General features: G+C 40.1%; 1 protein-coding gene across 2 annotated transcripts in view; it reads left to right on the top strand.

Moving 5' to 3' along the window:
- The window catches only part of TRPM7 (transient receptor potential cation channel subfamily M member 7), a 70,926-nt gene that overhangs the window by 44,050 nt on the left and 9,984 nt on the right, over window positions 1-16,892 (top strand). For both annotated transcript variants that reach the window (XM_075575602.1, XM_075575603.1), the window contains exons 15-29: window positions 339-476; window positions 1,078-1,358; window positions 2,350-2,578; window positions 3,170-3,319; window positions 5,194-5,337; window positions 5,850-5,978; window positions 8,041-8,349; window positions 9,328-9,502; window positions 10,323-10,449; window positions 11,287-11,471; window positions 11,925-12,057; window positions 12,773-13,491; window positions 14,082-14,161; window positions 15,095-15,191; window positions 15,539-15,612. In XM_075575602.1, the coding sequence (XP_075431717.1) occupies window positions 339-476; window positions 1,078-1,358; window positions 2,350-2,578; window positions 3,170-3,319; window positions 5,194-5,337; window positions 5,850-5,978; window positions 8,041-8,349; window positions 9,328-9,502; window positions 10,323-10,449; window positions 11,287-11,471; window positions 11,925-12,057; window positions 12,773-13,491; window positions 14,082-14,161; window positions 15,095-15,191; window positions 15,539-15,612 (2,970 nt within the window). The remainder of the gene's footprint in view (window positions 1-338; window positions 477-1,077; window positions 1,359-2,349; window positions 2,579-3,169; window positions 3,320-5,193; window positions 5,338-5,849; window positions 5,979-8,040; window positions 8,350-9,327; window positions 9,503-10,322; window positions 10,450-11,286; window positions 11,472-11,924; window positions 12,058-12,772; window positions 13,492-14,081; window positions 14,162-15,094; window positions 15,192-15,538; window positions 15,613-16,892) is intronic.

Here is a 16,892-nt window from a genome sequence, read left to right as displayed (position 1 = left end):
TCCTTGCTGAAAGGAAAATCCTGCAAAGTCCCAAGTGACAATAGTATATTCAAGGAACCAGCATGGGCACAACTAACTTGTATGGAAATAGTGTATAATAAGCCATAACATCCAAAGTTTAGGCTGCCAGGCAGCCTTTGTCAAGGTGAGGCCTGAAGTGACAAGTTACAGTCATTATTACTTACTCTCAATACTGCGGTGCTCTCTTGGGTTACTAACCACTCTACCAAGTATGTACATTGCAGCACTGCTGCTTGAACGTTCTCGGAGTATGTTAATGTTTTAACTCTAATTTTCCAGCGATGCACATAAATGAAATATACAATTTTTTTTTTTAGAGGTCTGGGAGAAACCCTTCATCAACCAATACACCTCAGCTGCGTAAAAACAACGAATCTTTTGGCAACCGGGCAGATAAGAAGGAGAAAATGCGACACAATCACTTCATCAAAACTGCACAGCCTTACAACCCAAAGGTATTTACACTTTTATTTTCGAACACTTACTGCTTGTAGCAGCAAAACGTGTAATCTTTTTATACGTTTTTTGTTTTGTTTTTTTTAATAAATCAGTTCTGTAGTATTAGATAATACTGCATATTTTTTTACATTATTATTATTCAGCTCCCCGCCATTTCTAATGAGTTTTAAAGCATCATTTGATTTCTATAGCAGGTTTTAGCACACCTCCCAAGCAGTGCAAGATCTTTGCAACACATTTCTGTTTGTGATCATTTGTTGCCAGTGTTCCCAGCAGTTTGAGCTGCAAACTGTAACAATAGATAATGTTTCCATAGTAATAAAAGGATACATTTTAGCTGAGTTACACTGATTGACTGAAGGATTCATTGAAACTGAAAGGCGACCATTTTGTTAGGCACACAATAAACATTTGACAGATTTATAACTGGAGCACCAAAAGATTGCCAGCTTAGGTAACAATGTAGAATTATACATTGCCACATGCTTTATATATTGAAAGAAAAAAAAGTAAAGGGGGGGTGTAGTATTGTAGTATTGCTGCTTTAAACAGTAAATCTACTTCTATCCATCATACTATATGTTTATTTTTTTGCAGCAAGATGCCTCGGCAGATGAAGGAAAAAAGAAAAGGACCAAAGATGACATCGTAGACATTGATGACCCTGAAATGAAACGGTTCCCATACCCGTTCAATGAATTGTTGGTCTGGGCCGTGCTGATGAAGAGGCAGAAAATGTCACTTTTCTTTTGGCAGCATGGGGAAGAGTCCATGGCCAAAGCTTTAGTTGCCTGCAAGTTGTGTCGTTCTATGGCTTACGAAGCAAAACAAAGCGACGTTGTGGATGATGCATCAGAAGAACTTAAAGAACATTCATGGTATAGCTCTTATTTCTTTGTAGAGTTTATCTTTTAATAATAAATGATATACGGAAATCTTGTAAGAACATGATCTTGAACTTTCCTCTGATAAACGTTCAAAGAGGATTAAGTGTTTTTGTACTAATATAATATAAGTAAGGGGGCATATATTTGGGGTGATTTGGTCTTGAATACACAAGCCCATGTGGGTTCAGTCTGCATCCTGGCTAGCTGGACTAGTTATTAATGACTGGCATTACTTGTAAACGTGATTGACTCGTCAGTCTGGTTGTGATATAGAAACATAGCAACTAAACCAGAAGGGGAAGGAAGGAATTGCACTGTGATAATACATTCAATAGGGGTTCACATTTAAAAAAAAAAAAATTTTGTTAATTTTTTTTTTAATCCAGGATAGCATAGATTGCAGGCTACTTGTCAATCAAGCAGAAATGAAGGGAGACATTTGAAGGGATAGTACATATCCAATCAATGTGTAGATTAGTGTTTTTCAGCCAAGGTTCCTAGGAACACTTGTGTTCCCCAGCATCCCTAAAGGGTTCCCTGTAATTTTCTGATTTGAAAATTATATCAAATACAGGAGAATTTGCACTGCATCTGATCACAGACGCGCTATTAGAGAGGGTTGGGGGTTCCTCAGAATTTCACTTCGGGTTTCCTTAACCAAAAAAAGGTTGGAAACCACTGTTCTAGATTGTGACCCTAAATGTTTAGAGGGTTATTCTTGGGGTGTTTTCGGACGTTAGCAGTGAGATCGTCCGCTTCAGAGCATATCGAATAAGGCTCTTAGTATTGTGACAAAATACTAGCATGGGACGGAAACTGGATTTATTTGTGGCTTAGTAGTGCTCTGTTTCTCAGGCCGCAGATTACTTAATTCCAAAAGAAGCTAATAAAAGGGTGTTTGAATAATACAGGCGTTTTTTCTATATTTTCTTAAATTTTATATATATTGCATATTCTGTTTGTCCCTTTTTTGTTAATATAGTGAATTTGGACAACTGGCAGTTGATCTGCTAGATCAGTCCTTCAAACAGGATGAAACCATGGCAATGAAGCTTCTTACCTACGAACTAAAAAACTGGAGCAACTCTACCTGCCTGAAGCTGGCAGTATCCTCACGACTCCGGGCTTTTGTGGCCCACACTTGTACACAAATGCTGCTCTCTGACATGTGGATGGGACGGCTGAACATGAGGAAGAATTCCTGGTATAAGGTACTTTACTTAATCCGTATAAAGTTCTAACCATCAGAAGTCTACCAACAACTTTTTATCATGAATAGGGTCATCATAGCAGGGTTCATATAACCCAGGGGTCTCCAAACTCCGTCCTCAAGGGGCGCCAACAGGTCAGATTTTATGGATATCACTGCTTCAGCACAGGTGGCTCAGTCAAAGACTGAGCCACTGATTGAGCCACCTGTGCTAAAGCAGGGACATCCTTAAAACCTGACCTGTTGGCTCTTTTGGACTGGCGTTGTCCACTCCTGCAGTAGAGGGACCAGTAAAAAAACAAAAATAGTAATTGTGACTGTTGCCCCATGAGCAGAATTACTCATGACTCAAACTATAGTTATTATTTACATGTATTCATTTTTCTCAAGTTAACATTATTGCCCACGCGGTGCTGCTATTCCATAAAACACTTTCTGGTGCCGGAAGGCGCCTTGTGAATGGCCATAAAAGTGTCTTGTGGTGCTGGAGTGTGTTTTCCCGGATAGCACAGTTTAGTAAACGTGGGCCTATGTGTATCTGATGCATAGTATTGGTCTCTAGTACAATATTTGTAACTTTTTTTTATCAAAGGTAATTCTCAGCATTTTGGTTGCTCCTGCCATCCTAATGCTGGAATATAAAAGCAAGGCAGAAATGTCCCACATACCTCAGGATGCCCATCAAATGACAATGGATGAAAGTGAGGTCAACTTTCAGCACCTACCAGAAAACATCCCCATGGTAAATTAACTTGTATTTTTTTTTTTTTGCAAAATTCATTCTACCTTTTATAAACCATCACCATTTTGTAGAATATTAGTGTGGCTCATTCACTTCTATGTGTTTTGTAGTATGCTAAATGAGTTTATTTTATTTATTTATAAAAAATGTTTTACCAGTAAGTAATACATTGAGAGTTACCTCTCGTTTTCAAGTATGTCCTGGGCATAGCGTTTTAATACATGGTTACAGTAAAAGAACAGGGGTTATACAGTCCATTCATAGACATTTCATGGTCCGGTAGAGTTGGAAAATTGGGTACAGGGGATAAAGGGCTGGTGAGTTTCAGATTTGAAATAGAGAAGCTTTAACATCAGCAAACAGCTCACACCCTTTGGCTGCATCAAAGGCTGTCTGCCTTTGTGGAAACGCAGATGTACACTGAAGGGGTTCAGGGTGAATGCAGCTGTGAATACAAATTTCTTTGTGTCCTCTTGGCTCATTAACATTCCAGTGGGTGGAGTTAACGTTCCACAAAGTACAAGCAAATGTTAACCCTTAGCACGCTAGTCCTGTGCAGAGGGGAGCAGCTCTTGTGAAGCCCCATCAGGCTGTCTGCCTTTTGGGCAACGCAGATGTACACTGAAGGGGTTCAGGGTGAATGCAGCTGCGAATACAACGTTCTTTGTCCTCTTGGTGTGGAGCTCACCACTATAAGAAAACCATATGTGTATGTTCATAGTGACATTTGTTATAAAATGATGGTTATAACAAACTAGCAAAAAACCTCTCCTCCATTTTTGGAACAAACGTACACACACATCACATTAAAACCGTGCTTAAATTTTGAGAGTTTTTGAAGAATATCTTGCATTTCAAAATAAAATGAGATTTAAAAACAGGTTAATTCTATGTTATGCATGAAGACATACACAATCTCGGCAAGCTTAGTATTGACCACTGTATATTATATATTTAATTGTGCCTATTCAAGGGCATCTGGAAAAGGGACTTCAGATATACAACCGTAAACAAAGAAGCCAAATCCACATCCAATATATGGCAAATGATTTTGTTTATTTGTATATGTCTGTTATTCTCATCAGTATGGGTAATTTTGGTTCAATCTTATGTACAATGCCTGTAACTACCTCAAGATGACCCTCACATCACATCACACACTACCAAAGTTCTAATGTGTCCTTTGTATTACCACCACCACTGTGTAGAGAAAACAATGATATAGTCAATAGCCTGGGATGCTGGACATATGTGGTGCCTACGGGATTAACATTTAGCAGCATTGTGTTGGCTATGTGTGAGTTACAGTGCAGTTAAAACTGGTTGAAAACCAGATGTGCCAGGAAAATATCTATGCACTTCCCAAACTTATGGCTGCAGCAAAGGTTATCACCACCTTTCTCCTTGGGGAAGCAATCTCTCAATGACTACTACAATTACCTATGTATACTGGGACCAGCTGATTAAACAGGGGTGGGATCCGTGCGCTTAAACCAAGAGGGGCCACAGACCTCCCAACACTTTACAATTAGACATACACAATCTTGGCGAGCTGAAAACCCAGTCCCACAGTCTTATATATGTATATATTTATTTGCACCAACTAGAATGCTGTTGGGAAAGTGTTTATTTCAGAATTTGTTTAGCATAAAATGGGCAGATTTTTATAGAAGGGTTAGACTTCTACCCCTTCGATACAAGTGCAAATGAAACGACTCTGCATAACAAAACCACCGTTCACAAATCCTCTGATATATAAAGCCATGTTCTAACACAGAGTTTCTGCTGAGCATAATGATATGCAGAGCCTCTCGTGTCTATACGCTGTAAAGGTGCATAATCGTTCATTCACCAGTCTCCCTTTCCTATTTTAGAATGTATTTAAAGAAGTTCGAGTCTTTGACAATACTGAAGTTAAGCATGAAATCGAGACTCAGGCAAAACCTCGTAGACTTCCAATCGCACAGAAGTTTTATGCATTTTACCATGCGCCAATTGTGAAGTTCTGGTTTAACACCGTGAGTATCTGTGTCTTGGAAACATGATGGGAACGGGAGTGGTGAGGAGTCGGATCACTTGTAATGTGGACCCAGACCGTTCTTTGACGTAGCAATTAACCAGTATTTTTTATCTCCGGGAGTGGCGGCAAGATTCCCGAGATACTTTCTTGTTTAGTTGCTGGTGCACATTTAAAGATGGCCGCCCAATAGGAAGCAGCAACCTCTTAATAGCCCACAAGACCTGCGATATTTAGCGGTCTGAAAGGGAATCTCATCAGGCCCCCTCTTATGAAGTGAGTTGGATGCCCCGGCGTTCATGTCCGTTCACTACCCTGACATTGTCGTTCACATTGACGCAAATATGACAAGATACATTAAAAAAAATGAATTAAACTTTACGCAATCAGATCTGTGTTTGAGCAATAACATGTCTCTTCCGTTGTGTGCACTGTCATTTCTATATTAAATTCAAACGTGAATGATATTCCTCTTTGAGAAATGTACTGTAATCCTTCTCTTCTTTCTGTTAGCTGGCGTACTTGGGATTTCTCATGCTTTACACATTTGTGGTTCTTGTGAAAATGGAGCTCTTGCCTTCTGTACAGGAATGGATTGTGATTGCATACATTTTCACCTCCGCTGTTGAAAAAATCCGAGAGGTTTGTGTATATTTTAATATTTGTTATATTGTTATAAAACATCTTTTTTTTTGTACATTTTTTATTTGATAACAGTAAGTAGAGCCGGAACCTTACAAATGCCTAAACGCTGGTAAGCAGTAAGGCATTTAGAGGCTCATGTAAGTTACTTAGTGGCTTAGCACTGCTAAATGTGGCCCGAATTATTAAACTCTGTATCACTTCCAAAATTCTCCTCCTTGCTATACACTCTTCTGACCCTCCTTACATCTCAGCCCTAATATCTCGCTATGCACCATCCCGACTCTTGCATGCTGCTCAAGGATATCTTCTCTTTACCCCTTTTTGTGTCTAAAGGCCTCTCCTGCCTGAAACCTTTCTCACTGACATCCCAACCCCCCTGGAATGCCCTTCCCCTCAATACCTGACTAGCACCCGCTCTATCCACCATCAGGAATTTTCTTAAAGCACATCTCTTTTAAAGCATATGGGTAGCTCCGCTGGCTGATACTATACATCTCATCTGCACTGACATTGCCTTTCAAGACGCTCTTGCCCACCCTGCTACTGTCTCTGTAAATTCTTACCACTTAGATTCTAATCTCCTCAGGGCTGACTCCCTTTCCTATTGTTATGCATGTCCTGAATTACTTATTCCCATTATCTGTTATATTATGTCACGTGTGTTACTGCTGTCAAGCTCTGTATACATGGATGGCGCTATATAAACAATGACACACACACACACATGGTAAAAGCACATTTATTTATGCAGGTTTAATGGATATTGTAGTAAGTAGCCATGTTAAATATTTGTGCTTACCATTTTTATTTCAAACAGAAATATGGTGCTGAGCTTTTCTGCATTGACCGTTTATATTTTATTTACTGCCGCCACCTTTAAATACTGGTCCTAAACAAGAATTTTAAAGATGCTGTCCCACATAGGACCGAAATGGAGCGAAAGTCAGTGATGTTTGTTTTTATAGGGGATCTTGGTGATACCGTGTTAAAGCTGCAGTTCAGTCAATATCCTGCATGTGTGTTTTTTTTACTAAATCAGTTCTGTAGTAAGAAAAAATACTTTTAGCATTTTCTGTTTTAAAAAACAACAACTTTGAAAGACCAATTTTCTTGTATTCTATTTTAACAGCCATTTGCTAAGGCACTGCCCCTTCATGTCCTGTCACAAGCCCTGGCACACCCCTTTGTCAGCCCTGCCCTCCCTCTTGCACATGTCAGTGCAGGAGTGCTCATGAATATTCATGAGCTTCCACTGCTGGACTGTAGCAGAATATAAACAGATCCCTTCACTAATTGTTACCAAATTTCGCCGATCCATACATGGAGAACGAATTGACCGGCAGCTATACAGTTCTTTAGGTAATTAGAGATTGCCCACATGAAACTATTGAAGTAAAAAAATAAATAAAAATAAAAAAAAAAGACTGAACTGCAGCTTTAAGTACACCCCTTTCCTAATTGGTTCTTTAATCGGGAGTGGGGCTGCATAAACTTTGAAGGGTAAAGGAACAGGGCTCCACGGATTTCTAAACAAATTCATTTATTGCCAACAAGATAACTTGACATTTCGGCCACACTTGGCCTTTCTCAAAGTCATCATGCCATCCTGCTTTTGAGAAAGGCCAAGTGTGGCCGAAACCTCAAGTTATCTTGTTGGCAATAAATTAGTTTGTTTAGAAATCCGTGGAGCCCTGTTCCTTTACGCTTCATTATACTTTGGATTATCACAGAGAGTCCTGAATCAGGAGCACCGGTATTGTATCCTTTATTTAATTTTTTTTAAAGTGTGCAGCATTTTCCCTTTACTGTATTTACGATGCATAAACTTTGACATTATCCTTGTGGTAGAGGAGCCGTACAAAATAAACCACAAATGATTTAAAATACTTATACCAAAATGCCATCTAATAAAAACCCTTCACTGCCGACGTCACTTTGGAACGAAATGTATCTGCAGCTTTATGGCCAATAGTTTGCGCATTCATTCATTTAATATAAGAAAGCATTACATGTTCAACTGTATCACTAATGTAATGTGAGCTTTTTTTTATGATGACAGATCTTCATGTCGGAAGCTGGAAAGATTAATCAGAAAGTGAAGGTGTGGTTTGGGGATTATTTTAACATCACAGACACAATCGCCATCATTACTTTCTTCATTGGATGTGGACTAAGATTGGGAGCGAATAACTTTGCTTCAAACCCTTCAGATGAGGAGACATCAGGCGACCTCCCTGATGGGGGATATATTTTAGTGGCTGGAAGGCTGACCTACTGCCTCAATATTATATTTTGGTACGTCCGATTACTGGATTTTTTGGCTGTTAATCAGCAAGCTGGACCATATGTAATGATGATCGGAAAAATGGTAAGTTTTGTTACAGATTTCTTAAAAAAAAAATGCAATTACAGGGATGCAGTCACATTTTTTCCCCCTTTCTATTAGCTATTTCCTGTGTGTTGGTTTTTGGAATAATTGTGTTCAGGGTAAATGTATTTTATGTCCCAAAGTGTCACCTGTTTTTTTTTCATGCACACACCTTAACAGAGGGCACAGTTATTTAATGGGACACAGATCTACCATATATAGTTTGAAAGTCCACTGAAGTAAACTATGAAGAACAATCAACCAACTCATTTGTAACTTGGGATACTCAAGTGCATCAATAATCAATGTTGAATATCTGTTTTGTGGCTGTGTGATGAGCTGTCCATAGTCTATAGTGAAAAGGCAGTCACGATAACTGAAGATGAAATATCTCGAGAGCTCAGCTGGAATAACTGTGTGTATCACTTAGTACAGTGTTTCTCAACAGGGGTTACTAGGAGCCCTTGGGTTCCCCGGACACCCCTAAAGGGTTCCCTGCAGTTTTCAAGTCATTTGAAAATTGTACAAAATACAGACAAATTTGAAATGTATCTGATCTCAGACGCACTATTAGAGAGGGTTGGGGTTCCTTACAATGCATCTGATCTCAGGCGCACTATTAGAGGGTTTTGGTCCCGCAGAGTTTCACATTATGATAGGGTTCCTTAACCAAGGAGAGGTTAAAAGAAAAGTTAGCCCTCACATGTACCTTTAAAGCATAATAAAAACATTTATTTAATCTGATCAACATTTCAGTAATAAACATGGACCTTTCTCAAGATGAGATTTCCATATAATGTATACAAATCTTGTGCTCATTTGAAGGTATACCTTTTCTTCAACCCATGCCTAGATGAGATTGGTTAAAAAATAAGACTATATAGTTCTAACTTATCTACTTTATATCACAAAAACACTATCTTATTGATTTTGTGTATTTAAGAATGTAATGATGTTCTCTCATTCTCTTACCTACAGGTGGCAAACATGTTTTACATAGTTGTCATTATGGCTGTTGTACTTCTGAGTTTCGGTGTTCCAAGAAAGGCCATTCTCTACCCCTATGAAGAGCCATCTTGGACTCTTGCCAGAGATATTGTTTTCCAGCCATACTGGATGATCTTTGGTGAAGTGTACGCTTATGAAATAGATGGTGAGATTCTTGTATGTAACTTTTTATTTGTATAGGGCCAACAGGGCAGGCAACGCTTTACAAAATTGCATTACAGGGAAAATAAAAGTACAAACCGCGAGGGTGAGAGCAACAAGTAAATAAAAACATGGGGAAAAGGGGAGTCCCTGCCCCGAACAGCTTACAGCCTATGAAGGATTTCCTACAATAACCATACATAGGTAATTGGCCTGGAATCTGCAGGCAGGATTGTTTCTGGTTGTTTATTACTGTTTTGCAGCACTTCTTGGCATACAAGGAATTCTGTTATAATACAAAACAAAAGGGCACATAAGGCAGAAACCCTGCCAGCAGAGCTTGCAATCCATTGAGTGTAGTATAATTCACTATACTAATACCTGTTGTGTTTAGTTCCTTGTTACCGCTATACACAGATCAGACACAACGTTTTCCTCGCAAGCACAGTTTGCCGCTGTTTCCCCCGCTGAAGCGCGGCCGTGTGTTTAGTGGTCAGTGGCCTCGTTCCATGGATTTTCTTTGTGCCGCTGCTTCAGGGATAAAGAAAGTCTGGCTACATTTTGTAAACTTAAGTACAATTGGGCCACTGCGCCTTCTTAGGGAGTTGGTCAGATTGAGTGATATAAAGGTGCAGACCTGTTACTAAGCACGTTAAAGTAATTACAGTCGGTATACAGTATGCATCTGAATTTAACAAGCAGTGTACATTTTGAAAAGGGGATTGATCGCCGGAAGTTACAGAATGGGCTGAGGAGGAACACAAACTGCTTTTTGCCAAATGGGTTCATGGCTATAAACTGTATTTCACTTTTTCTTTCTGTAGCCTGCGCCAATGACTCTCAAGTACAGAGCCTCTGTGGTGTTGGGGCATGGCTTACCCCATTTCTTCAAGCAGTCTACCTCTTTGTACAGTATATCATTATGGTCAATCTTCTCATTGCATTTTTTAAGTAAGTGAACTATTTGGTAATTTGTTACACACCTCTATTACAGAGGATTAAAATAAGTTGAAGATGATTTGAGTAGACATTGGATACGAATTAAAGCGGCAAATATTTGGACCAGGGGGTCCCCCAGACCTGGTCCACTCTCTTTTTAGCTTCACAGACCTCCGGTTCCCAAGATACTTACTTTTAGGTGCTGGTGTCTCCTCTACTTCCCAAGTCAGGACAGCCACCAAACTGCCAGCCAATAGGAAGCCGCAACAGATGATGTTGCAGCTTCCATTTGGATGGTTGCGGGCTCCATCTTTGAAAATATCTGGCACGGAAAACTTAAGTATCTCAGGAACCGGGGGGGGGGGGGGGGGGTTTAGGAGGAGGAGGAGAAGAGGGTGTAGTATCCAGAACTGAAAACAGTGCAGTTCAGCTCCCGGGGTTCCCCCAACCCGAATACTGTAAAAAGAATCGAATTTCAGTTGTAGACGGTATTGCTGCTTTAAGTAACATGGGATCCCTTCTTTTCAAATATTTTTCCAACCTTAATCGCTGAAAAATGTAGTACAAACTTCAGGTTGTAGTTAAGAATGTAAATTGCTTTCATATTGTACCCATTACAGTATAAAAAATATGAATTCAACTCGTGAAAAGAAACCGCATCGGTTCGATCACAGAAACCAAAAAGCATCAACTTTTCTTTGTGGCAGAACTAGCACAAAAAAAAAAAACCCTCAGATGTATCAGTTTTGCTGCCTGCAGATAACACCCATAGCTTCATGTTTAGCAGTTTACTTTGGTATTTAAAACTTTAATATGTGTTGAACCAAAATAAACCGTTTCTCCTTCCAGCAATGTATACTTCCAGGTAAAGGCCATATCCAACATTGTGTGGAAGTACCAGCGTTACCATTTCATTATGGCTTATCACGAGAGACCTGTCCTTCCTCCGCCCTTAATCATCCTAAGTCATTTGGCTTCCCTGTTTTGCTTTGTATGTAAAAGGAGGAAAAAAGACAAAGCATCAGATGGACCAAGTAAGCATCTGGCTGCATCTACTCTATACTTCTCGGCTACTCTGTATCTTGTTGATTGCAGCATGTTCTTGTTCATGGAGGGTTACTGGATATTTAATGCCGGCTTGGATACTAAGTCTCAGAACCACAAAAGGGTGCTAAACGTGAGCACCCCTTTTGCTCCCAGTCATTAGCCCCCTTTTGGGTATCTGGACCCAAGAACTGTTACGTTTTGCCTCTGATTTCTGATGTACTGTTTGGCATCCATATCTAAATTAACACAAAAAGCTGCCGATTTTTAAAATGAACTGGTCAAAAGCCTCATCTAAATGGTTTTTTTTTTGTTTTTTTTAATAAAACTTTTTTCAGCATTCCTAAAAATTATATATAAAAAAAATATGTCCAACTCCATCTTATTATGTCTACCAGGCTGTGGCAATCGTTCTTATTTTAGTCTGTGTTTTTGTCTTTTAGAACTTTTCTTAACAGAGGAAGACCAAAAGAAGCTGCATGATTTTGAGGAACAATGTGTTGAGATGTATTTCAATGAGAAGGATGACAAATTTCACTTGGGAAGTGAAGAGAGAATTCGTGTTACATCCGAAAGGTAAAACACAAGCCACCATTCTTTTAGCAGATGACATTTTTGTTGGTTGAGGGGAAAAACTCCCCTCCATTCACTGCTCCATGCATTTTGACTGTTGAAGCCACACAATTTTAAATACCATTAAATATATCCGTGTCATACTGAAGATTACAAGGCTGTTAGAAAAAGATTACAAGGCTGTTGAGCTGTAAGGCCTCGATTTATACAAGGAGCTGCAGGGCGGCAGCGCTATTCTGTGACGTCGCCCTGCCCCCGAGCGGCATCTTGATTATACCAGGGAGACGGGCGCAGACAGTAGCAGAGGAGGCTTGGGGGCCTGGCTGTGAGCGGTTCGCCCTCATTGGCGGAACCACTCACGTGACGCGACCGTCACCGCCAATAACAAAATCCTCTCTTCTCCAGTCGTCTGCCCTGCAGCTCCAGGCTGCGCTAATGCCGCTACTGGAATGCTAACTGAAATTGGATTAATGCCTTTTGTTTTTGAGCCACGCGGCGTTGCGCCATACGACGCTGCAAGAGTTTTACGGTATAATCACGGCCTTAATCAACTAAATATTTTCTGTCACCTTCTATGTACTTTGGTAAACTGCAGAGATAAACAGTGGCAAGTTTGTAGCATGGCAGTCCATCTTTAATTAGCGCTTTTTGTTTGCAGCATATATCCTGTTTGAAACATACTTTCACACCTGTTTTGTTTGGTGGGGGGTTTTTGCAGAGTGGAGCAGATGTGTATTCAGATTAAAGAAGTTGGAGATCGTGTCAACTATATTAAGCGTTCATTGCACTCGCTGGATTCGCAGATTGGTCACCTGCAGGATCTTTCTGCTCTCACTGTGGACACTTTAAAAACTCTAACTGCCCAGAAGGCATCTGAAGCGAGCAAGGTTCACAATGAAATAACCCGTGAGCTAAGCATTTCAAAGCACCTGGGGCAGAATCTAGTGGACGACGGCCCCCTGCGGTCTTCCATGAGGAAGAAACAGAGCGTTGGAAATGTATTTGGGTCTTCATTTCCACAAGGAAGTCCGGAGGTTAACAGTAATCTTATATTCAACATCTCTCTGCGGGATGAAAGAAATGCCCAGAACAAGATGAGCGAGGATTTATCTTTCCCACCTCGGAGAGAGACATTAAATATTCCGGAGGCTGGTACCTCTGGATGTGCCTTACTTGCTAGCACTGACTACCTTCCAGAACTACAGATAAACACACAAGGAGCAGATGTTTCGGAATCCGCTCCTGGAAACCAGGAAGCTGGTAACTCTGCTAGTAGCATGCCAACCTGTCCGTCCCAAACCGCGACATTTTTTGTGAGCACACCAACACAGCCTGGTCCTAGAAGCCAGTTGGCACTTGCACATAAGCAGGAAAAGCCTGTAAATGAAAGAGTGGCGAAAGAATCTGAAAATAGTGTAGAATTTGGGGCATTTGTTGGTAAGTAAATGTGGTGTTTTTACGGTCTGGCAGTGTCTTCACATTTACAACGTTCTCATTGTATTTGGTCAGTTTACGTTACACTTTCCAGTCAGAATTTTTAGTCGTAGACGAGAAGTTTTCTTATATTAAACGGTCTACTTTTGTTTTTATTTTGTGACATTTTCCATCTAGATGTTGACATATTTAGAGCATTTCCTATATACTAGTATCCATGTGGTCACTGAGGATGTAGGACAGGGATAATGGTTTAGGTCAGGGGTGGCCAACTCCAGTCCTCAAAGGCCACCAACAGCTCAGGTTTTCAGGACATCCCTGCTTCAGCACAGGTGGTTCAGTCAGAATGATTGAGCCACCTGTGCTAAAGCAGGGATAGCCTGGTTGTACAGTGGGATACATCCTGACCATGGCCTAGTTCTGGCACAAGTTTGGTGTGATGTTATGGTTCAACATTTGGGAAGCTTTCATGTATTCTAATTTATGGAAGGCCTACATGAACAGTAGTTGCTGCAACTTGTAAGTGAATAAAGTAGAGAATGCATTGTAATCAATCGGATATATATATAAATATGTATGTTTTAACCCTTCAGGTCACAGAGACAGTGTAATGTTGCATAAACTTAAAGAGCCAGAAGACACAAGCAAGGAAGAAGCAAAGCCAGTGGATGTGGTAAGACGCCTGATTTAGCAGTAACGTAAAACATGACCTGTTTGCCTATTACCAAAATTGCAGACCTAAAACTAACATCACAGTAGACGTGCTATGTAGAAATGACCTGTTGGTGATATTTGTTCTTAACATGCAATCTCTGCAACAATGCATCAAGATAAACAGAAAGCCTGAAAGTTTTCTTTAGATTCTGCTATTTTCTATTTCTTCGTTTCTGCCAAAGTTATTCTGTTGACAATATAAAAGGACTGCCATGTCTCTACTAAAAATTGATCGTGCCTTCTAATAATTAAATGCATTTTCTATTATTTCTGGGATTTAAAAATAGAGAGAAAAAATGAAAACACTGTACTTTGGTTTTTAGATTTTTTTGTGAGGGGTTTAACCCTTAAATCAGTCATCTGTGCAGTTCAATTGCTTTTTAGATATATATTGATTTGTATTTTTGTAAACCAATCGTTTTCCACAGTTGAATCGTAGCACTACAACCTAAGTGACCCGTCAGTGCTGGACATGCTTAATATTAAAATTCCCTTACAAACATTCTTGTCCGGGAGAAACTGTATGGCCAGAGGGTCCACCTCATTCTGGCAGCCAACGCAAAGCTGTGACCTCATCATGAGAAGACCTTGCATACTCCGCTTGGGTGACCCCTCGGCCATCTTTGTTTTTCCTTGCATGTACGGGCAAGAGAGAAATGTGAACATATTTTCATCATTTTATTCTCAATCCTAATGCATATGCAATGCCCCAAAAGTGGAGTGGCCTTTATATCCGTTGTTACATTGTAAGAAATGATGTGCGTAGTAAACATGGTCAAACTTTTTGGCTTTGTATATTTTCAAACGTTACTCGGGTAAATATATTAAACTAGCTAAAAAAATATAGTCTCTCACCCCCCCCCCCCCCCCTCCCCACCCACTTCTCTTCCAGGTGGATGTGTGCCCGCCTTCCAGCTTGAAACAAGTGAGGTCATGTGCTGGTTTTATGGAGCTCAATAAAGTCTCCCAGTCCCTGTTCTTAGACAAGTGTAAGTGTGACAGAGCATTATGTGCTAAACTGATCGGCTTAACCAGGACCGGTTTAAATGAAGCAGGAGTATATTGGATACAAATTAAGTGCTGCTCGCAAAATGTAATCCGCTGATACTTTAACACATATTTATGCTGTTCGCAGTTCTGCTTGACCTGGTTTTTGTTTCTGTACAGAACTTTGCAAACTGGGACTGTCTCTGGTAAACTGGGGCATGTTTGGTAGCTTTACATAGTGTTAAAGTTCCTTCAATCGCTCCTGTCACCAGTATGATTTCTGGTTCTGGATAGAAGTTTTATATCCCTTCTATGCTTGTAACCACCTTGTAACATGTATGTTTTCTAGTGCACATCAGTAGTAGGAGAGCATCCCTGACGGAAGATACTAAGCTGGAAGATTCTAAGGAAACCTTTTTAACGGTTTGTACAAACGATGATTTGCTTTAGGGGAAAAAATAATGGAATGGTAAATAATTCACATTCATGGCAGCAGCACAGACAAAATTACAGCTCTTATACAGACGTTCAACCAGATGGCCTTGTATGCATCTATTCAATCTATTGCCATAACCATGATACACCACAATATATAAACAAAATGTCAAGGACACCACTATTCTCACGGAATTAGTTGAGGAAAGGGTACAGATTGGAAGCATGGATGCTACAAATGTGATGGTTGTGTGTTAAGAAACTGGAGCAGCACGCTCTTAGGGGCAGATGTATCAAGCGCAGGTACGAGTTAGCGCACGCAAGCCGCCGTTAACGCCCATTCACGTTACTAAGCCTTGCCGGCGCTTGTTGAATCTACCCCTTAAAGTAACGGAAAAAAAGTCTAGTGATTAACAATTACCATGAGCATTTGTCTTGAACTCTGGGTCCTAGACGGGACTGCACCTTAAAAATGTTCTCTAGAGAAGTATTGTTTAGAATGAAGTTATGTGATTTAGCAATGTTGTATGATTTTAAAATGCCATACCAGATCTACATATAACATTTCTATTTGTTTGTGCAGTGTGTCTATTTCTCCCCACACATTTACATTTCTCTTGCTGAATTGTGATTAAGGGAGCAATCCAAGCATATTTTTTATTTTATGTTTTTGTACACGGGTTTGAATCAGAGTCTCCATAACTGAACCCCATTCATTTCAGCTTCCGGGACCCCCTGCTTCCAGAGATATTTACCTCCGTAGGGGTTGCCGCTCCGGCTGAGCTAGCTTGGTTTTTAAAGTTTAAAAACGCCCAAGTCACGTTGGCCAATAGAAAGCTTAACCTGATGTCACAGCTTCCTATTGGCCCATAGGCCGTGGAAGCTTTGAAAAGCGGCCATTACGTGATCCTAGCCGAGCGGCTACCAGCACCTACTATGCAGGGGGTCCCTGGAGCTGAAACTAACGGGATTAACGGAGACCCCCTGCTTCAATCCTGTGTAAAAAATAAAATAAAAAAAGAAAAGCGCCTGGATTGGCACATTAAAAGAAGGTGTTGCCGAAAGAGCGGTGGTAATTGGTGCACAGACAGAATTAGCTTTTCTTCTACCACAGGTACACAAATACAAATGGAAAAAGTGACAAGAACGCCATCATTATATATGGGAAAGGCTGTATTTAAGATCTTTGTTGTGAATTGTTTTCTGTAATGTTACCCATTTAAATGTCGTTTTTTTTTTCACATGCTCATTGCTAGTAAGATTATGTA

The sequence above is a fragment of the Ascaphus truei genome, chromosome 18, assembly GCF_040206685.1.
Source record: "Ascaphus truei isolate aAscTru1 chromosome 18, aAscTru1.hap1, whole genome shotgun sequence".
Taxonomy (NCBI): domain Eukaryota; kingdom Metazoa; phylum Chordata; class Amphibia; order Anura; family Ascaphidae; genus Ascaphus; species Ascaphus truei.
Note: the sequence above shows the minus strand (reverse complement) of the source record. Positions and strands in the feature narration are given on the sequence as shown.